The sequence below is a fragment of the Castanea sativa genome, chromosome 8, assembly GCF_040712315.1.
Source record: "Castanea sativa cultivar Marrone di Chiusa Pesio chromosome 8, ASM4071231v1".
In the NCBI taxonomy this organism is placed as follows: domain Eukaryota; kingdom Viridiplantae; phylum Streptophyta; class Magnoliopsida; order Fagales; family Fagaceae; genus Castanea; species Castanea sativa.
This window is the reverse complement of record NC_134020.1, coordinates 39,488,898-39,512,271: the sequence shown is the minus strand read 5'-3', so window position 1 is coordinate 39,512,271 and position 23,374 is coordinate 39,488,898. Positions and strand designations below refer to the sequence as shown.

Sequence of the window (23,374 nt, the reverse complement as noted above, 5' to 3'; positions counted from 1 at the left end):
CACGAGTGCCGCTAGAGGGCAATCATTATTAGCCCATTACCACCAGGCTATAAATAGGTGAAGAGAAGACAAAGAAAGAGTTAGACACTAGAGAGGAGGGATTAAGAAAGTGACCGAGCATAGAAAAAAATGTATTCGGTTAGAGAGGCTAGCTACTTTAAAGGGCTTTGAGTGAATCTACTCAGGAGCTACCCATTGCAGGATACTAAAAAAACCCCGATAAAACAAGTAAATTGTGAGCCCAATTATTAAGTTGGCCCATCAGCAGAAAATTGGGTACGCACACAAACTTATACAATCCAATTTCAAGTCTACAAATATAGATATATTTTTATAGGTAGCATGCATATAGAAATATAATATTATGTATAGTTAAATCGAGCTCTCATGTTCACAAGGTTGTTCACGAACACATTTTTATGTTTGAGCTTGGTTCGTTTAATAATCGAGCTTAAACTTGATTTGTTTTCTAAACAAACGAACATAAACAAGTTTTTTCCTGAGCCAAGCTCAAAATGTTCATAAACAACTTGGTTCATTTACCACCCTAGAGGCTAGAGGTTAGAGGCTAGAGAAGTTTATTAATTAGTTAATGATTATGGCTTGCATTTGAAGTGCACAACTGGGTTTGCATTGGCCTGTGCTACTCAAGAGAGAGAATACAGGGTTCAACTGCCTTCCTGTTTTGGTGTTAGGAGGAACGGGTCGGGTTGGAGGATCAACTGCCACTGCTCTTTCCAAGCTTTGCCCCGACCTCCAAATTATCATTGCTGGTCGTAATAGATAAACAAACAACATTTTTCTTTTTTTTCAATCTTGTTGTGGTTTTTTCAATTGGATAATGTTGGCTTGGCCTAGTTTAGAATAATTGTTATTGGAGATTACAAGAACATGGGTTTACTTCATATTCACCACAAATATAATCCCAACAGGATTTAGTGACAAATACTCAAGTAATCTATATCTATATATGTTAGGTTCTAAGACCTTAAAGACTAATGTATTAGAACTTTATTATGTATTATGTTGGCAAATCATGATCAAAACATAGAGTCTAGGTTTAGGCTTGCTCAAAGTATTTTTTATTGTAAAATTGGAATCGAGTAATTGCAAAACTTATTGGACTAAATTGCAGGTCTCGATCGATAGAAAATTAGACTCGATTGATCGAACCTCGTGCAGATTGTTTTTTCTGCAGAATTTCCAACTCAGCCCAAGCCCGTTTGACATGTAAGGATTTATGTTTTACTTCTCATATAAAAAGAAAAACCCTAGCTACGTTTTGAAGGCTTTTTGATGTGCTGTGTGTTGAATCTCTTGTGAGATCTAGATGTGTTTACCTTTATACACACTTAGGGTTATCAAGATCAAGATCAAGATTGATGTCAAGAGCTTGGTGATCGTTTCAGTTACTGCAAAAAGAACATTCAAGAAGATCAAGATTCACAAGTAGGAGAACTTGTGGTTGCAGTGGATCAAAAGAAAGAAGTAGTCTGTGGACTCAGAGTTATCATGGGGTCGTGGTCTAAGTCTTACTGTAAAAATTTCAATTCTTTCATAATGGATCTATTTTACTTTGAGGATAACTAGGTTAAATCCTCTCCAAGTTTTTTATCGGTTTGGTTTTCCTAAGTCATCATATATTTGTGTTCTTTATTTTTCCGCATTATATTTGTTTTACACATATTGGTTTAACCTAGTTGTGGGGTGTAAAGGAACCCAAGTGGGCATTTGGGCCTTTTGGGCTGTAGCAAGGAGGGCCGATCTGCTCTTGATCTAAGAATTTGTTAGTACTATGAATCGGCCCATACGCCGAGGGTCCGAGGATACAACCGAGGGTGAGTTTCTCCTCGGACAGATCCAAGAGAACTTGGAGATTCACTACGAAGGGCAAGACAGAATTCTGAAAGGACTGTTGGTTAAAAGGGGGAAACCCTGAGCCTTCGAGGTACACCGGTGTTAGAAAAATACCAAAAGCAAAGGCTGCCACCTCCACATTAAAGACTCTGCACCTACCTCCCTAGCCGCATTAATGGGGAAGTGACTCCTAAACAGTAGAACGGAAACTTCTGGTACTATTCAGAGGCACTAAAAAAAGAAATATCTAGGGAGGAGGAGGTTTGAGCAACATGTGGATAAAGCATCAGGAAAAGAAGTATTTAAGGGGGATGAACGCCAAAGAAAAGGGGGGCCAAGAGACAAAGAAAGAAATTAGGAATTGTAATCTTTGAGAAAGAAAGAGAAATAATACAGAGAGGGTCCTCGGCTTACGTCCGAGGAGGTCTATTTGCAATTATCGTTTATTATTTACAAGTGTTTGTAAATTTTAGCCTGTTATCAAGTTCTCAGTACTTCTAACCTAGGTTTTAAGCCCACATTTTACAAATTTCATTGTTTAAAGCTCATTGGGTCTGAGCCTGTAGTTGTCTTTGGGTCCAGGTGCAATTGTGCACTTACACTAGTGTTAATTAACTAACTTGTTAATCAATTTGGCTTAATATTAGGTTAAATATATTGTGTTAAGGGGTCTAAAACTTTACAATATATATCTAAAAGCTGAAGCGTAGAGTTTAATATTGCTGTGCTCCTGTTGAGCTATATTAGCGCCACATCATTATCTTATTTTCCAAATTTTTTTAAATTAGTTTTCTCCTTATTAATTTTTTATTTTACAATTACACATTCTCCAATATTTACTTACTTTTACCTTTTTATCTCCTCACTACTCTATACCTTAACTTTACAATTTCTCAATCCCTTCATCTTCCTTTTATTTTGACTCTTCTTCTCCCCAATTTTTTTTTTTCATTTTCTATTTCATTCAATCCATATTTTGCTCACACAAAAAGGTGAATTCTGTGTGTGTGTGTGTGTGTGTCTCTCTCTCTCTCTCTCTCTCTCTATATATATATATATATATTTTTTTTTTTTTTCTTTCTTTCTTTTGGTGGATGTTTAATTCTTTAGATTGATGAATTTTAATGTTTAACTCTACTTTAAGTTGGTATGATTGTGTTTGAGCTTGGTGAGAGAGTGTAATTAAATGTGTGTTTGTGTTTAGCACTTAGTTTGTTTCTTAGAAAAAAAGGTTGATATGATTTGGTTATATTTTAATTTTTTATCTTTTTAATTTTATTTTCTTTGTTTGTTATATATTATCCTATGAAATGATAGAATGATTACATAGCATGACTTGAATAATTTGGTGTTTACAATAATACATTTTCTTTTGAATATTTTCCTACTCATCTTCTTTTATGTAATTTTGTTATTTGTCTCACATTCTCTTCCAAAAAAGGTGATTGTTCTCTCTCTCTCTCTCTCTCTCTCTTTATTATTAATTCTTTCTTGCAACTCTATTTTAGATTGATATATATATATATATATATATATATCTTTTTTTTGTTTTTTTTTTTGTGTCTCTACATTTGGATGCTACATTTTGGTAGTGTGTTTTTTGAGTTATTTATAACATGCACTCTCTATCCCTCTTATAGAGTTGGTTTGAGTTAGTTTTTAGATATTTAAATGATTATGTATTTAAATGTCTCTATAAATTATTTGAGTAATATCAATTGTAAATTTGTGATGAGGTTTGGTTATCAAGATAATCTTCTTAAGAAAATGAAAATTTCAAATAAATAATTTTGGAACTTAAAAATTTTAGTTGTAAATTCCATCCCACACTATACAAAATTTAAATAATATAGATCACTTGAAAAAAGAATACTATTTCTATTTTTTATCTCAAAAATATCAATCAAATGCACCTAAGTTTTTTATATATAAAAAAACTCAAAATAATAGAATTATATATTATTTATAGAGATGGAGAGATTAAAAATAATTTTAGAAATAATATTTCTAGTACGTTTTATAGAATAAATCATACATTATACCATATTACAAAATAGTTGTATATTTTCACGCATCGTGTGGATTTGCGATTAGTAGTTTCCATAATGACTCGCGAGTTTGTGACTGTCTAAGAGCAATGGCAAATTGTGAACTTTTTATACCTTTAAGAACCCAAATTCGAAATATGTTAGTCTATTACCATAATAAATCTTCAAGAAGAAATCCCGCAGTTATTTCTAACTCTAAATGATTATGTAACTTGATGCTAATCTTTACATAAATATATGTCTATAGGGTATTAAATTTTGTTTCCTTGAAGTTGCAATGGCTAATTTCACTTGATTGGACTAGATTTGGGGTTGAAATTTCATTATCTATCAGTAGCATCTTTCTTGCCTGGTGGTCTGATAAAGATTTAATGGCTATCCTTTTTTCTGTTATGCACATTGAGTTGCAATACTCTTGACGTATTTTCACTTGCGCGATTGAGTTGTTAAATTGTGTAAATTGGGTTTTGCAATAGGAAGAAGGTGCTTCTATGGTAGCTACTCTTGGGGGAGGTCATAGTTTGGGGAATTCAACATTGACAATGTGAAAACCCTGGAATCAGCAGTAGTTCATACTGCTGGCCTTTCCAATAGGCGGAGAATCTAACTTGTTCTTAGCTTGTAGCCTTGTACCTTTGTAAGTGATACTGCCTGCACACACACACACACAAAACTTATTATCTTAGCTAACTTTTGTGGATAATACATTTTGCATTATCTCAGATAACGTTTTCAACATTTTGCATTAGTTAAACATGGTTGTGAAGAATTGTTTTAAACAATCATCTACTCCCTGTGTCCCACACTTCTAATCAGCATTTTGTAGCTTATGTTGAAGTCACAGCTCCCAATGAATAGGCCAAGTATACGGGAACTCCTATCAATATATACACTACATTGTGAGACTTACTTAGACAAGACATGCTCTGAGTTTGTATGAGCATCTCTCATATCTGTCCCTATGTGTCTCTAGGTGAATCTGAATGGAATAAAGGGATATTTTTTTGACAATTTCAAGTTGGTGGGTGTTGGAAATTTAAGAGGAGATGTATGTTAATGGTATAAGTCAACTAATTAAGCTCAATAACTCCTCATCCAGTTCATTGGGATGTCTATCTGGGTTATTGAATCAAAGGGTTTCATATTGCAGTACTGTGTCACTGTCAACCTGACATGAACCCTCCCATTTCATTTGGACTTGGGGCTACCCACGCAATAGCACAAAATTGTTTCTAATAGTACACATAAGTATAGAAGTTAAGCCAGATTATGTATTGAGTGAAAGAGGAAAACCTTCTCATGTCTGCCTTGGGGTGCTACATGCCAAATAATAACTCCTCCCACCATTATTATGACAGTGATAGCAGCAGGGCCAGTTGGCGCTTCAAGAAGTGAAAGCAAGGGTAAGCCAGAGAGGCTATGGTAATAACTCCCCACTATTATTTGATTTGAAGCTCGAGAATTGTTTCTTTTCTGATTTTTTTCACCTAGTAGTAGATCATAATCATTAATATTATATCGGAAAAATGTACATGTGGCCAACTCTAAGGATCCATGAAGCTGACCCCAGTTGAGTTTGGCTGTGTTTACATTAGATTGTCAACCCTATTATTCTCATTGATCAGCCCAATATCCTCATCTGATTTTTGATTGACTAATGCATACTCTTAAGAAAAAAATTAGAAGAAATAGATTGAAATTCAAGTATGACATGAAATGCATACATCAATTCTTGTTTGCTTAACAATTACAAGACCCATAAAAAAAAAATTAAATACCTTCACATTTTTCTTTTACCATGTAAGTTTTGGCAACTTACGTGCAAATATGCTTGTCTCAGATTCTACTATTACACAGTAGGTAGTGGTGGTGCAGTTCCAACTATATTAGCTACTAGATTTTTACTTCTTGGAGAGGAAGTGATTGCATATAATAAAGGACAGTTTCAGCAAACATTATACAGATGAATTATTCCTTTTCTCTCCAGATGGTTCACCATTCTGCATATGATGCCTAAATAGAATAGTCGACTATTCAATCAGGGGATACAATCAAACTGAAGCCTTAATGCTCAACATCGACTTTGGAAAAGGAATTGGAAAGAAAGATGTTTACCCTTTGTAAGTTCTGTTAAAAAAAAAAGGCACAATTTTCATGCATAATGAGAGAGTTTCATCCATAACGTCAATCAAATTTATTGTTTCTGGCCGTAGCAATTTAGAGAAGAAAAGAGAGACACGGCTAATTGATAAATACATTAACATAGCCTCTCAATGAATCCATATCAAAAGCTGTCCTAAAAGTAATCTAATATCCCCTAGCTTTTAATCTTTTATAGACTAGTCAAATGTAAAGAGTTACCAAATGTAGCACCCAACAAGTTGGACCACAATGGAATTGGTAAATTGCATAATCATCTGTGATGGACATTTCCTTGCTTCATCAAATTAACTTTCAATAATTTGAGCTTGGGCCTGTTTTTAATTTTTTGGTTTATATAGTTAATGCTGCTTTGATGGAACCGGTTGTTCTTTGTATTCCTGCCCAATGCAAACACTTGAAGCTTCTTTATCTGCAATAGCAGTTCTGCTCAACAGGACCCCTTTTTCCTTTTTGTTTTTCCCAAGAATTTGCCTGAAGTAAGAAGTGCTCGTGAGGTCCTAGGAGTACCAACTGTTAGTGCTCAATTTGGAACTGCACCATTCTTCTGAAATTGGGTAATGGATACAATGACAAGTTAAATTGGCACATTAGTAAGAGTTTCTTTACACTAGCCACAATTATTAAATTGGCAATAATAATCTTGGATTCTTCATTTAGTATTTATGTTTTGGTTGTAAAATCATCTTAACATCATTGATTAGGAAAACTAGGGCAATTAGAGATGAAAGCAGTCGAGACTTAATGATAGTACCAATACAGGACAATACTAGCAACAATGGTTTACTCATGTGCTTATATATTAACCAATGGATCAGTAAAGACTCTATTAGAAATGATTCATCACCTACATACTTTACTGTATCTCTAACCAATCACTCAAATTAAGTTAAAATGACAAGAAAACCTATAATTTCATAAGCATGGATATGACCTGCAAATACAGCATCAACTTTGTTCGGCACAAACGTTTTCTCATGTGCTACTCTCATGGCTTCTCCTTCCATATAATGACCATAGTTGCTATTGCACCATGGGGGGTGCATTATAACAAAAAAAAAAAAAACCATAGAGCCTCAATTCTGTTAACTTTTGGTGTCATTTTTGTACAACCAATTGTACCGAGGGGCGAGGAGTGGAGTAAACTTAATGCTTTAGAAAGGAAAAGGAAATAAAAAATAACATGACAGGATGGTCATATTTAAAATCAATTGTATATGAAAGCACTCATACTGTCTAAAATGCTCTTTAGAATTTTCTAAAAAGAATATATGACCAAGACTTGGAAGAAATTTTAATTAACATGCACCCTAATGACAAAGTTCTTATGATCTAAAACATATGCTATAATTCAAATAGGACATTTAAAATCCAGCCACGTCTATAGCACCAAAAGATGTCCAGACTTTTATACAAATTTATGCTCTTACAACTCAAGAGGAAGTCAAAAGTTCAAGAATGCTATTTCAAAGCTTAAAATAAAAATATGTTCTGCACCCCTTAAGCTTCATGCAATGAAAAAAATAAAATTGTACGAAAAAAAATTTAATGATCATATAATTTGATAATAAAATTATCTAAAAATTTATAGCCATATCTCAAAAGTATCATCAAAATTTAGTTAAAAACAGTATTATGCTACAGGATATAGTTGTATATCGATTGCCTTTCAAGATATGCATCGGTAATATGAGTCTCTTTAGTTAGGTGTTTTGGAAGATTAAATAGCATTTTTAAAATCTTTGCAACCACAACTGCTCAAAGTGTTTTTAGAAACGTTCATTTTAAAATCAAAACACAGTTTTCTAACGGCTTATACAAAAAGTACTCTGTTAAATTTTTGTTAAATCTTCCCTCGTTTTTGCAGTAACAAAACAATCAAAAAATAAAATCAAACCAGAATACAAACTTTTTAGTAACATACAGATTACATGCTACTGACAAAAACAACATGGTAAGAAACTACCAAATCGTATGTAGAGACGAAATACCTGCAAAAACCTCCTTTCAAGCTGCTTCTGTAGCTTTTTCTTTCATACATAGAATGATAGGAAAAAAGGAATATAATGTGACCATGAACGAATATAAGGGTACAAAAAGAACGGAAGAGAAAAACCTGAGAAAGGAAGAAGACAGAAGCGTAGAACGCAAGACAAAAGAAGAAGCGGAGAACCACACCGACCTACTTTACTGCTATCCACTAAAATTAAATGAACGGCCAGATCTAAACAATGATATATTAATGGTTAAGATCTCAAAGATAGAATGCACTAGTCCTAGATGGATAAGGAAATTTAAAAAAGTTGCCCTAAACGTTGTTGCTGTTTTTGTTTACTTATTTTTATTTATATATCTATTTTCATATTCCTAGTCGAATTAGGAAACTAAATTATTATAAATACTGTATTCGTACATTGGTAACTCACATCATCAGAGTTGTTTTTACACACCGTTCTCTTTCAGTTCCCCTACCTTTTCTTTCCAAAATTCTTCTAGGTCGTTAGTAACTCTCAAAGTATGTCTGCACCATCGTCAGAAGAGCAGCATGATCTGAAGAAAACAAGGATGGTTTTTGTGAAGTGGATGAAGCCACCGTTGGGGTGGTTTAAGCTTAATACGGATGGATCATCGATTCAACAGAGAAAAGTTGCAGGAGGAGGAGGAGTTCTTCGAGATGGTTTTGGGAACTGGGTTGTAGGGTTCTCTATTGGGTTTGATTTTAGAAGTAGTGTCTTTGCCGAGTTGTCAGCGTTACGTGGTGGATTGATTATAGCAAAGAGTCTTGGGATCAAGAAGATAGTCGTTGAACTAGATGCTAAAGTGGTAGTCAGCCTCATCACCAACAGTTCCAAGACAAAGAAATCAATAAATAGCACTGTGATGGATTGCAAGAATCTTCTTCAAGGCTTCGAAGAGTATATAATACAGCATACTTACAGGGAGGGCAATAGAGTTGCTGATGTACTTGCCAAGATGGGGAGCTATCAAGTTGATAAATTTTTTATTCATCATCATTATGCCCCTCCTAATCGCGAGACCAGTTTTTTTTTTGCTTTGGATAATATGAATGTTGTCACTGCTCGTGGTTTGAAGAGTTGAAGACAAGATGCATGGACACAATCATAGCCATGCATGTGTCCGTGAATCAAGAAAATATGTTTGTAGATGTTGTTTCTAGAGTTCATGTTCTTCCTTAATCCTTTATAGAAGGAAGATATGACTTCCAATTGTACACTTTCATTAAGATTTAATAAAAACAGTACTGTTTTACCCCAAAAAATTGTTGTGTTCTTTCTTCATTTTAATTTCTGCACTACTGCCTCGCACATACCAAACACTCTATAATGGCACTCAACTGTTGCCTCAAATTCCAAATTGTTGGAAAATTAATTAGTTTTTCTAGTTGAAAATTGAAAAATTAATTTAAGTTTTTTTGGTGCGGAAGAAAAGACTATTTCTCTTTATGCAGAAAAAATGTCTATTCCTTATTAAAGAAGTAATGTATTTATTGTTCAACAAAAAATATTAAAAAATTAATATAAATAGAGACAATACTATAAAAAATTTGATATACTTGAATTGCATATTTTAATTAAGCTAGATTGACTCATTTATATAGAGTGAAATAGTCTGACTAAATACTTGAAGACCACTTCCTTATATATATATATATATATGTATATTGAAAGAAAAATTCTGTTTCATGATAAAAAATATACTTTTCATGGTAAAAAAAATTATTAATTGAATTTGTTTGGATGAAATTGCAACATTTTAAATTTGGACAATGACAATTGAAGTTGACATTTGGGCTTGGTCTAGTCGGAAAGTTTTCAAGTTTTTCTGGACAATTTTTCTAGACCCACAGACCACCATCCTCATATTGGGCTTGGCCTAGTCCGAAAATTGTTCAATAGTTTCAATCTTTATGGTGAATTCTACATTCACAAGTATTAGGCCCATATGAAGCCACGTCCCAAACATGGCACAGTACCCTGTTATCACCAACGATAAACTGATAACAAGATAAGACTGTTACAGTGTTACTATTACAAGAGTCTCAGAGAGAGAGAGAGAGAAGTTAGTTAGTTAATCCGTTAATGGTTATGGCTCGGGCTTTGTTGCATTTGAAGAGCACAAGTGGGTTTGCATTGGCCTGTGCTACTCAAGAGAGCCAATACAGGGTTCAACTCCCAGACAAGTCTAGGAATGCACGTGTTTTGGTGCTGGGAGGAACGGGTCGGGTCGGAGGATCCACTGCCACTGCTCTTTCCAAGCTCTGCCCTGACCTCCAAATCATCATTGCTGGTCGTAACAGGTATTGTTGCTATTATTGTTTTTAATGTTGTTTTGGTTTTTTTCAATTGGATAATGTTGGCCCAGTTGAGAATAATTGTTATTGGAGATCACAAAAACATGGGTTTTCTTCATATTCACCACAAAAACAGTCCCAATAGGAGTCAGTGACAAATACTCAAGTAATTGTTTCTATAAATGATTTGTGAGTCTGTGATTGTCGTGGAACAATGAACTTTTTATATCCTTAAGAATCTAAGTCCTAAATATGTTGGTTAAGAAAAGAGCTACTGCTACTATTAGAGTTAGTCTATTACCAAGAGAAATCCCACAACTCTAAATTTTTATGTAACTTGACACTAATCTTTACATAAATGTTTAAGAGTACTAAACGTAAATCATTTTCCTTGAAGTTGGAATGGCTAATTTCACCTGATTGGATTAGATTTGGGGTTAAAAATTTCATTATCGGTCAGTAGCATCTTTCTTCTCTGTTGGTCTTATGGGTAATTTAAGGATTTAATGGCTATCCCTTTTTCTGTTATGCACATTGAGTCGCAATAATCTTGCCGTACTTTCATTTGCATGATTGAGTTATAGAATTGTCTCAATTGGGTCCTGTGATAGGGAGAAGGGTGCTTCTATGGTGGCTACACTTGGGGGGAGGTCTGAGTTTGCTGAAGTCAACATTGACAACGTGAAAAGCCTGGAAGCAGCTTTAAGGGGTATGTTACAGTGGTAAACTATACCAAACGTAAAACGCTTTAATGTATTTAGATATCCAATTCCATAAAATTTCCCGGTATTTTGAATGTTGTACAATCACATGCATACTGCATGCAGATCTTCAGTGATTTTAAGTTTGACATAGCAGGGATTGTTCATGAAGTTTTTGAATTGCTTTATTATTTGAAACGTATCTTCCATATGCTATTTTGTAGTGCATATGTAACCTATTCTGTTCATATATTGATATCTTTTACCTGAGGTAAGCAAATTGCCCTTATACTATACACCAAATCATTTACTTTCATGTGGTCTCTTACACCTACAATTTACATGACTTTATATTTTACATCCTGCACTCTATCTAATTAAAATTACAGTAATCTAATCTGTCAGAAGTTGTACCAAGATTAGTTCCTTAGTCCTTTTACATAGCCTCTGTAGAGATTTTTCCATAAGCCATACAGATCTAGAAAGAGTAAATGTAATAATATTGTCTGCTGGGTACCTGGTTTTGAGGTTTTGTTCCCCCCCCCCCCCCCCCCCTTGTGATTTATATTTGATGTTCTGTGACATCCTTCAAGTATCTCATTAGTGTTAAGGCTTAAACTCTGCCAGTTTCTTAGCAGATGTGGATCTTGTAGTTCATACTGCTGGTCCTTTCCAACAGGCAGAGAAATGCACTGTTCTGGAAGCTGCCATACATACCAAGGTGAGAAAAAGGTAACTACTACATTTGTAAATCTAACCTGTTCTTAAGCTTGTATCTTTGTAAGTGATACTGCACACCCCCCCACCCCCCTGCGGCACACACAAAGCTTTGATAACTTTCGTAGATAATACATATTACATTATCTCATATAGTGTTTCCAATCTTTCCTTAGACAGCTTATATCGATGTTTGTGACGACACAACCTATGCATGCCGTGCTAAATCCTTCAAGACTAGAGCAGTAGCTGCAAATATTCCAGCTATTACAACAGCTGGAATTTACCCAGGAGTGAGCAATGGTGCTGTCATATTCATTCTTTTGATGTAGTCAATAGTTTTCATTGTGCATACATTCTGGGAAAAAAAAATTGAGCAAGATAAGAACTATTAGTATTTTTTTTACATAAAGTGATTAACATAATTATGATCTCATATATAATGCTCCAGGGCCATTAGTCTTAAACATGGTTGCAGGGCATTGTTTTAAACAATCATCTTGGCCCTGTGTCCCACAATTTGGATCAGCAGTTAGTAGCTTATGTTGAAGTCACGGCTCCCAATGACTATGCCAAGTATAAGAGAACTCAAATCAATATATATGTTAAAGGTATAACTCAACTAATTAAGATCAGCATCTCTCAATTTATGAGCATCTCTCAAATTTTTAGACAATTTCAAGTTGGTGAGCTTTGGAAAATTAATATGAGTTTTATGTTAAAGGAATAACTCAACTAATTGAAATCAATAACTCCTCATCTAGTTCATTGGGATACCTATCTGGGTTATTGAACCAAAGGGTTCATAACCCTTCCCTTTCATTTGGCCTTGTGGCTGCCTATCCAATAGCACAGAGTAGATTCTAATAGTACACATAAGCATAGATGTTAGGCCAGATTATGCATTGTGTGAAAGATGAAAACCTTCTCATATGCCCTGCATGCCTAACACTAACTCTTCCCACCATTATTATGACAGTGATGGCGGCAGAGCTAGTTCGTGCTTCAAGAAGTGAAAGCAAGGGTGAGCCAGAGAGGCTACGGTAACAACTCCTCACTACTTTACCCACTACTATTTGATTTGAATCACAATAATTGTTTCTTTTTCTGATTTTTTCCCCAAGTAGTAGTTCATAATCATTAATATGTTGGAAAAATGGTGGAAAATGTCATGTGGCCAACCCTAAGGATCCATGAAGCTGACCCCAGTTGAGTTGGGATTAAGGATTAGTTGAGTTAGGCTGTGTTTATGTTCGATTGTTAACCCTAGTATTCTCATTGATCAACCCAATATCCTCATCCCATTTTAATTAATTTACTAATGCATGTTCCAAAGAAAAAATTAGAAGAAATAGATTGAAATTCAAGCATGACATGAAATGCATACATCGATTCTTGTTTGCTTTACAATTACAAAACCCATCCAAAAAACTTAAATATCTTTAATTTCCTTTTTTCCCATGCAAGTCTTGGCAGCTCACATGCAAATATGCTTGTCTCAGATTCTACTATTACACAGCAGGCAGTGGTGGTGCAGGTCCAACTATATTAGCTACTAGCTTTTTACTTCTTGGAGAGGAAGTGGTTGCATTTAATAAAGGTCCGTTTCAGCAGCTGTTTATACAAATGAATTATTCCTTTTCTCTCTAGTGATTCAGCATTTTGCATATGATGCCTAACTATAATAGTCAACTATTCAATCAGGAGAAACGATCAAACTGAAGCCTTATAGTGGAATGCTCAACATTGACTTTGGAAAAGGAATTGGAAAGAGAGATGTTTACCTTTTGTAAGTTCCATTAGAAGAAAAAAAAAGGCGATTATAAAGCAGTGAATTTTCATGCATAATGAGAGAGTTTCATCCAGAATGTCCATCAAAGTTATATTTCTGGCTGTAGCAATTTAATGAAGAAAATAGTGACAAAGCTAACCAATAAATACATTAATACAGCCTCTCAATGAATCCATCCCAAAAGCTGTCCTAAAAGTAATCTAATAGCCCCTAGATTTTTATTTTTTATAGGCTAGCTAAATGTATAGAGTTACCAAATGTAGCTTCCAACAAGGTGGAGCACAGCAGAATTAGTAAATTGCATAAATCATTTGCAATTGGCATTTCCTTGCTTCATCAAAGCAACTTTCAATGATATGAGCTTGGCCCTGTTTTTAATTTTTTGTGGTTTACAATTTTACATAGCTAATGCTGCTTTGGTGGAATCTGTTGCTCTGTGTACCTGCTCAATGCAAACACTTGAAGCTTCTTTATCTCCAATAACAGTTCTGATCAATGGAACCCTCTTTTTCCTTTTTATTCTTCCCAGGAATTTGCCTGAAGTAAGAAGTGCTCGTGAGGTCCTAGGAGTACCAACTGTTAGTGCTCGATTTGGAACTGCACCGTTCTTCTGGAATTGGGCAATGGAAGCAATGGCAAGTCTTCTTCCTGCGGTACGCTCCTACATTACTAAGAGCTTTTTTTCACTCTCTACACAAGTTAAATTAGTGATACTAATCTAGGATTCTTCATTTATTATTTATATCATGGTTGTAAAATCATCATAACATCAACCTCTTTCAGCCATCACTTTCAATAACTTGGCCCTCAGAGTGTATAATAATTATAAAGAAAGATAATTTAGTTTCTAATAATTGACTTTGAAGTTATCTGGGAAGTTAATATGCAGTAAATGATAAAAATATTTTTTGTATCATAATTTGTACTGTGCTATAAAATTTGTTTCAAATGAATCACACAAAGGACCTGAACAAGGTTCTATAAGCATTGAGAGGTATATGTCACACTCATTTGATTAACCACCAATCATGGTGACTACCTTGCTTTTGGCTCCATTTAATTAGCCTATTTAATTCGAGTGTTGCAGGAGTTTTTGAGAGACAGAAGCAAAGTCCAAGAATTAGTTCAACTATTTGACCCTGTAGTCCGATCGGTTGATAAGGTTGCTGGAGAGCGTGTTTCAATGAGGGTGAGAAACTAAAATGAATGACAAAATCATACTAGCTGATACTTTAAAATTACTTTACACTTTCAAATTCTTTTATAATTTCAAAAGAAGGTGGTGGAAATCTCTTCAAATTATTATAATATATTTAGCCATTTAACCTGTTCATCATTACTTATAATTTTCCACATTTTTTGCTTGTTTCATTTTGCTGGTGTCTGAAAACAGGTTGATTTGGAATGTTCTGATGGGCGCAATACAGTTGGTATATTCAGTCATAGGAGACTCTCTGTGTAAGATTTAGCTTTCCAGGGATTTTACTGTGCTCAATGGAAACCCTGCCTAATTTTGCTATTTAAATTAAGTTTCAAACTCTATATTTCCATTGCTTTATAGAAGCTGTTAGTTTTGTAAACAAATTTGAAGTAATGTATACTGGAGTCTCTTTAAGTTAGATATCATAACTCTAGAGTTCATGTCGTTCAGATCTGTGGGAGCTGCTACAGCTGCATTTGCCATAGCTGTTCTTGAGGGAAGTACACAGCCTGGAGTTTGGTTTCCTGAAGAGGTTTGTACAATAAATCATTTAGATATCAAAAAGTTTACATTTATATTTTTTAAACCTTGTATGCAATTCTCTTACAGTCAGAGGGAATCGCAATTGAGGCAAGGGAAGTTCTTCTCAAACGTGCTGCACAAGGAACAATCAATTTTGTAATGAACAAGTAAAAGGAATTCTGATCCAGAAATTTAACTTCTCCACTTATTTATCTTTTTTCTACAATTCATGATAGTTTTGACTAATTTGTCTTTTTATTTTTATCTTTTCTCTCAAAAGGCCATCATGGATGGTTGAGACAGACCCTAAAGAGCTTGGATTGGGAATATATGTATGAGAGTGCAGAAATTGAGGTCAAATTATAGTTCAAGTTCTTTTTCAGCTTCACTGGCTACTACTGCAGGTAAAGGAATAGGGGTTGGTGTTGCTTCTTTTTTTTTTTTGGTGCTGAGCCTGGAATCAAGTGAATTTTGAGTTTCTAATCTGTAAGTTTCATCTTCTGAATTTCGGGTGCTGGAAGTTAAAAGATTTTTATTGAGAGCATTGCCGGTTTTGTAGGCTGTGAATCACTAAACCAATGTTTTAATTCTTGTAATTGAGAATTAATTGTAGCATAAAAAATATTTAATTGTTTAAGCTAAATTTTAAAGTATTCTTAGTAATAACTGAAAAAAAAAAAATGCTGAAGCAATCTAACATCCACCTGAAACTAATAAACGCTAGATATTAAACTCAGCACATGGCTGCATAACTACACTCAAATAATCCAATCCAATCAAATTCACACGATTTGGAATAGCACATGTATTGAAAGGAAGAAAAAGATAATATGACTAAATTTATTTTTTATCTTATATGCATATTCAAGTGAAAAAAATACGGGTTCAAAGCCAAACCATAAAAGACTGGATTAGAGTATAGATTTGATAATTCGTTTAAGGTGACTAGTTTCTGACCTGAACCTAGTCGGACTGAATCCAAACCCAATTGACCCGTTGTCAGGTCTAAGCGTGTGTTGTGGGGCTTGACAAAACCAGCTAGATTGGAGGTGTGGGCTAAGTTTCCATACTTGACACTGGAGGTCTTTTCACTCCAATATAACTAATTTATTGTTATCTTATTATCGGTCTTCCCTTGGTTCGTGTTTCACGCCATGACTGAAAGTTATGGCTGATATTTCATTCAATATGGTAAAAGTCTGCAGTCTGCACAGAACATCATGAATATGAATTAGGTTCGTTGTCATGGCCCAATAATATCATTGTTGCTCTGAAGCTTCAATATGGGTATGGGATGTGTATAATTTACAATCATACAAACACATCAAACACCGCAAAGCCGTACATAAAATAAGCAAAAACCAGCTACCAAACTCACACGTCAACTCTTGAAAATTTGACTTGAAATTTTAAAATGATGTTGAAAATTAAAAAAAACCTTGAAAATTTAAGATATGATAAAATACGATTAACTTAATTAATTATTATATAAATAAATAATTTAAAATACATAATAAGTAACCTGTCATATCTTAGGGTATTTGCATGAATACGTAAGAATAGAGATGATTATTAGTTGAAGTATCAGTGTTTTTTAGCATTATGTAAACGAGCCAAACTTTTATGAATATTGAATGTTTAAGCTCGGCTTGGCTTGACTCGGCTTGATCTAAGCTCGTTAGAAAGTCCAAAAACATGAGCTTAGCTTGGCTTGATTCATTAGTCAAGCCGAGTTGAGCTTAATATCAGGCTTAAACTCAAACCAATATCAAACTCTTGAAATCGAGATCCAATACAAGTACATTATTAAGCTCATACTAATTAAGTATATTATCAAATATATTTGGTTTGGAAGAGTAGTCCCAACACTCAATTAATTAAAAGCTTAGTAAGATATGTTAATTGTTCAAGCCCATGTCAAACATATTACAAAGCACATAAATGATAAACCAACTTAAGTTTAATTATCTTTTATCAAGCCTTATCGTTTCATGAGTTTGTTCTTAAACAATATTTTTTGCTTAGGCTCGGTTTGTTTATTAAACAAGCCAAAACTTAAACTTGGCTTATTTTCTTTTATTTTATTTTTATAAACAAATAAACATGAATGAGTTTTTTTTATTTTATTTTTAATTTTTTATATCAAGTTAAGCCTGAGCTTTTTATGAACGATTTGGTTAATTTACAGTCGTAAGCATTATTGTTGTACTTAATCTTTACAAAAGACAAGCACACGCCAATTGAAATACTTTCCATTTAAGTGGTTGCGGGTGGCTAATAAATTTAGTAACATAAAATTTTTCATAATTTAAATAAAAAAATTTATGACTTGATTTATTGGGATTCACAAATAATAAAAATGGTATCAAAATGATTGGTTAATATAATATTGCTTTACTCATGACTTAACACTTTAATTTGCACAAAAAAAAACGTTACATCATTATACCACTTTAACAAGTTACAATTTTTTTTTTGTTACTTTAGCATTGCTAGGCTATAAATTTTGTTAATTTTTCAAGTAATAAAAATAAAAGCCTAGTGTGTGTGTGTTTGTTTAAAAAAAAGACTCAGTAATTGTCTCACATTGCTAAAAATAGTGTGTTGTGTATAGAATAACTTGTCCCACACTCCTTTAAAAGTTTTTATGACTTTTAAATGGAGTTTGTGGGGTACTTTTGTGTTAAAACCCATTTCTCTTTTTCATGTGTGAGTTTGTTTCCAAAAAAGGAAAAAAAAAAAAAGCCTATAAACAGAGTTGGCCTACTAATTATGTTTAGCTCTATATATAATTTGGAGTGGACTAAGGGATGCCACTTCTTTGAAGGGACAACGTGACTTGACAAATTTTTCTTACAAGTTGCCACTGCGACTAGCAATTCTTAAGAAAAGGAAGTGCACAATTTTTTCTTACAGGTACAATTGTGACCAGTAATTCTTAAGAAAAGAAAGGAGCACAATTTTATTATACTCCAGAATATATACCAAAGTATTTTCCCACTGCGACAATAACTTCAAATTAAGTCATGACCGACCTGAATGATCTGTAAGCATTTTCCACGACGAAAATAAGGCAAACCTCGGTGTCATATATTGTTGATCTACTCTAGATTGAAAAATCAAAGGAAGACTTGGACTTTTTCTTTTGAGAATCAGGAAGCCTTGTACTTAGGACTTTGAAAAGTAGTTTATTTCTCATATCATACTCATAGGCTATTTAACGTGTCTAGTCCATTAATTGGTTGCATTGCAATTTGCATGAATCCAATATCATATTATTCATGGCTTTTGTTCATCCTCACCCTTTTGTTTTCTTACTAATTCTGCTACCAATCTCTGCTGTTGCTCAAAACGATCCTGGTTATGTTGACGTTGGCAGCTTTCTCACCGCAACTGATGAGAACAGCACTTCATGGCTATCGCCTTCTGGTGATTTTGCCTTTGGATTTAGCCCACTGAAACAAAAGGATCTCTTCCTTCTTTCCATTTGGTTTGCTAGAATACCAGACAAAACCGTAGTTTGGTATGCTAGATTAGATAACCCTGTACCCAGGGGATCAAAAGTGGAGCTAATCAATGATCGTGGGCTAGTTCTTACTGGCCCTCAAAACGATGAGTTGTGGACATCTAATTCCACTGGCACTCTCTTTGGTTTCATGAACAATACAGGCAACTTTGTGCTTCAAGATAGCAACTTGAATAGCTTATGGGAGAGCTTCAAGGATCCCAGGGACACGATGTTGCCTGCACAAATTATGGAAAGGGGAGGGGTGCTTTCTTCTAGACAATCAGAGAACAACTTTTCCAAAGGCAGGTTCCAGCTACAATTGGGTGATAATGGGAATCTTGTTCTCCATACAATCAACTTGCCCACTGACAATCCTAATGAAGCTTATTATGAAAGTCAGACTACTGCTGGTGATAATGGTACATTGAGTCCTGGTAAAGAACTGGTCTTCAATGAGTCAGGCTACATGTACATTCTGAAAGATGATAACCAAAGAGTTGCTCTGAGATCGGAAAGGGTAGAATCAACTGCTGATTTTTATTTTAGAGCAACTCTCAACTTTGATGGAGTTTTCACCCAATATTCTCACCCAAGGACTTCCAATGCCAGTGGAAGTTGGAATCCGATCTGGTCTGTGCCGGATAATATTTGTGTTGCCAGTAATGCGAAAATAGGCAGTGGCACTTGTGGTTTTAATAGCATATGCACCATCAAGCCAGATCGAAGGCCGATGTGTACATGCCCTAAGGGATACTCCTTTCTCGATCCAAATGACCCATATGGCACCTGCAAACCAGACTTCACACAAGGCTGTGAAGAAGATGAGCTAAGTCCTGGAAATTATTCTTTTGAAGAGCTAAAAAATACAGATTGGCCATTCTCAGACTATGCATACATGAAGCCTTATACTGAAGATCAATGCAAAAAGTCCTGCATGGAAGATTGTATGTGTGCTGTTGCCATTTTCAGATTAGGTGATAGCTGTTGGAAGAAGAAGCTGCCTCTCTCAAATGGGAAAGTCGACAGCAACCTTAATAGTGGGCTGGCTTTTATCAAAATCAGAAACAATAATTCCATCACACGTCCACATGATCGATTGCCAAATCCAAAACCAGAAAATGAGAATCAGAATAATTTGGTCCTCATGTGGTCAATGCTTCTCGGTGGTTCTGTGTTTGTTAACATTATTTTAATTGTTACAATTTGTTTGGGTTTTTTCTTCATTTATCATAAGAGGCTCAAAAGACCTATATTAAATGTTGATGCTGTGGAGATGAATTTGCGATGTTTTACTTACAAAGAACTTGTAGAAGCTACAGATGGGTTCAAAGAAGAATTGGGAAGGGGAGCTTTCGGCATTGTTTACAAAGGAGCGATTCAAATGAGTTCTAGTGTCCTTGTGGCAGTCAAAAAGTTGGATAGTTTGATTCAAGAAAAAAGTGATAAAGAGTTCAAAACTGAAGTGACTGTGATTGGTCAAACACATCACAAGAACCTAGTTCGATTGTTTGGGTTCTGTAATGAGGGGTTACAGCGATTATTGGTATATGAGTTCTTAGGCAATGGCACTTTGGCAAGTTTTCTTTATAGAGACTCGAAACCCAGTTGGAATCTAAGAGTGCAAATTGCTGTTGGGATTGCAAGAGGACTCTTGTACTTACATGAAGAGTGCAGCACCCAGATTATCCATTGTGATATAAAGCCTCAAAATATACTTCTTGATGACTATTACAATGCTCGAATTTCTGACTTTGGATTGGCAAAACGTTTGATAATGAACCAAAGCAAGACTCTTACTAACATTAGGGGAACAAAAGGATATGTTGCACCTGAATGGTTTAGGAACATGCCGATCACAACCAAAGTGGATGTTTATAGCTATGGTGTCATGCTACTAGAGATAATTTGCAGTCGAAGAAGCGTAGATTTGGAGACAATTGGGGAACAACAAGCAATTTTGACCGATTGGGCATATGACTGCTATCAAGAAGGAAGACTAGATTCTCTTGTTGAATATGATGTGGAAGCATTGGATGACAGAAGGAAGCTTGTGAGGTTTGTGATGGTTGCCCTTTGGTGTATTCAAGAAGACCCATTTCTTAGACCTACCATGAGGAGGGCTACACAGATGCTTGAGGGTGTTGTTGAAGTACCGGTTCCACCAAGCCCTTATCCTTATAGTAAGACTAGTTAATCAATTATTTATCACTTCTTCTTCTTCTTTATTTTTTATATTTTTTATTTTTTTTCCTTTTGAGTAGAATTATTTATCACTTCGTACAGGAAGATTTTCAATCACTTTGTAAACTTGACTTCTTGTTTGTAGTTATGTTTGTTTTTATAGTAATAATAATTGTTTTCAATAATTGTTACAATCGCTTTGTCCGAATATATTTCAAATAATTTTCTGTGGGCTTGGCAGAAACTTGGTTCAGAGGATTAAAACTCAATGCATTGATGTTAAAAAAATACAGTAAAAATAAAATTTTCATTCAAAAAATGAGGTGAAACTTTGGAAATGCAAAAATTTGACAATTGTTGATATGGTAGATTGTTAAGGGTATATTAGTAGTTGGCTTTAGCGAAAACTAGTAAAAATTTTCTAATTCAATTGGTGTGGAATATATATATATATATATATATATATATATATATATATATATATATTTTTGTATATTTTTTGTATGTAGCATTACTCAAGAAAGAGTGAGACTCGTTGATTTGGCGAGTACAAAATTCTGCTTTCATAGTTTCTCATGCCAAAATCTCTTTTTAAGATTTTTTCAAGAACAATGTTAACTACAAAATTAGTTGTAGTCCAAAGTTACAACCTTAATATCTTTTTATTAGATGTGACTTTTGAAAAATTCACTATTGGATTATATTTTCTTCTTAAATCCCCTATGCTTATAAAATTTTTAGAAAATTAAGGGTCAATAACTGTGTCATTAATAAATTGTTTAAATTGCAAGTTTTTGTAGTTTAAAATTATACATAAAATATAATCTATTGGCAAAAAATTTTTACATGTGTATTAAGAGTATAAAAAACATGCAATTATACAGTTAGATTTTTAAAATATATAGTAATGTTAATAATATTGAGTAAGATTGTAGTTTTAGATCACAACTAATTTTGCAATTAAGCTTTATCTTTTTTTCAAAGTAACTCCATTGACAGATGAGAGCATGAAAAATGTCTCATTTGTGTGATTCCATATGGTCCAAACTTTTAACTAACGAACCGCATCATTCGTTAATGGCTAGGACCAACTACGCACACTTTAATGCGCACACATTTGAAAAGACAACTAAAATCATGATTTCGAGTTATAATTTTAAAAGTTGAAAATTGTGATTTTAGTTGCGTAAGAGTGTGTACATTAAAGTGTGCACATTAAAGTGTGCAACAATATTTATCCTTTCAGGTTTGTCTTAACATCGACCCTTCGTTAGTCATGACTTTTTCAAAATGGTTTTTTCAAGAATTGTTGGGACATGTTGAAAATTGCTGGGAATTTTTGGAATTTTCACACCTTAATGAATCAAAATTCAAACCCACGTGTTTTTAAGTTGAATTTGCTAGATTTAGAGCTCTAAGTGTATGTTTGTATGTGTTATTTTTTTTTCTTCTTCATAAATTTAACATATTTTAACCAAAATTTTAATGGTTTTGTCAAAATCCAATAAATTTTTGAATTTTGGATTTTATGCATTACTCTCATTTACTCTCTCCGCATTCATTAATGAACCCATTTTTATGTTATTTCTCAAAAAAATATAAAAAACCATTTGTATGTTCCTACTTGATAACATTATAATCTAACATTACTTTCCTATAACTCTTTTTGATAAGTACTTTCCTATAACTCTTGAGTTATTGCTGATGAATCACAGGTTCGTCAGTTGTAGTGAGGTCATCCAGACGGGACTAGAGGTCTGCTTGTGTCATGACGGAAGACGAAATTCTCCGAAATGGTCACCGGTGTGGTGTCTGCCACAACGCCTCCGATGCCAAAGTTAGTACAAGGGAGTTTATAATAATAGACTATAAGAATGATTAGGGATATCTTGTAACTGTGTTCGTATCTTGTGTTGGCAATGCATGGGCTTTATATATGTTGTTCTAGATTCTAGCCGTTGTGACAGTTATTGTGACTTTAATGCCTCTTTTAGTAACGCCTCCTGGCTTGTTAATATGAGCTTTAATGGCCTCTTAACGGTCCATACAACTGTTATTGTAACCACCTGAGGTATTTATTTAGAGCGCATTAACTGGCTTCTTTCCCTTTGTCTATGATGGAGCTGGAATCGTCAGTGGCATTTGATTACTTCGTCTGTAAACGTCACTTCGTTGGTTTGAATGACTTCGTCCAGATAAGTTCAGTTTGTCAGTCCCATTATGTGAAACTAAATTAATAATGTTTGTATTAAATTGAATTTTTAATCATGAAATAATTTTTAAATGAGTTATGTGAATTGTTTATACATTGCTACGTATTGGGTTGACAGAGAAGGCCGATTTGGATCTAAATTTGTGGCACCGCAACTATAATA

General features: G+C 34.2%; 2 protein-coding genes across 2 annotated transcripts; both read left to right on the top strand.

Annotated features, from left to right (window-relative positions):
* Positions 1-10,062: 10,062 nt before the first annotated feature.
* LOC142606747 (uncharacterized) lies at positions 10,063-15,953 on the top strand. Its single transcript, XM_075778081.1, has 13 exons — positions 10,063-10,383; positions 10,989-11,086; positions 11,717-11,799; positions 11,972-12,098; positions 12,775-12,838; positions 13,298-13,395; positions 13,500-13,584; positions 14,117-14,240; positions 14,675-14,776; positions 14,981-15,045; positions 15,239-15,320; positions 15,398-15,477; positions 15,591-15,953. The coding sequence occupies exons 1-13, from the start codon at positions 10,166-10,168 to the stop codon at positions 15,646-15,648; spliced, it is 1,284 nt and encodes a 427-aa protein (XP_075634196.1). The 5' UTR covers positions 10,063-10,165; the 3' UTR covers positions 15,649-15,953.
* A 2,622-nt stretch (positions 15,954-18,575) lies between these two features.
* On the top strand, positions 18,576-21,097 carry LOC142608076 (G-type lectin S-receptor-like serine/threonine-protein kinase RLK1). The gene has a single exon (XM_075779784.1). It carries the CDS (start codon positions 18,592-18,594, stop codon positions 21,010-21,012), a length of 2,421 nt encoding a protein of 806 aa, XP_075635899.1. The 5' UTR covers positions 18,576-18,591; the 3' UTR covers positions 21,013-21,097.
* Positions 21,098-23,374: the final 2,277 nt, after the last annotated feature.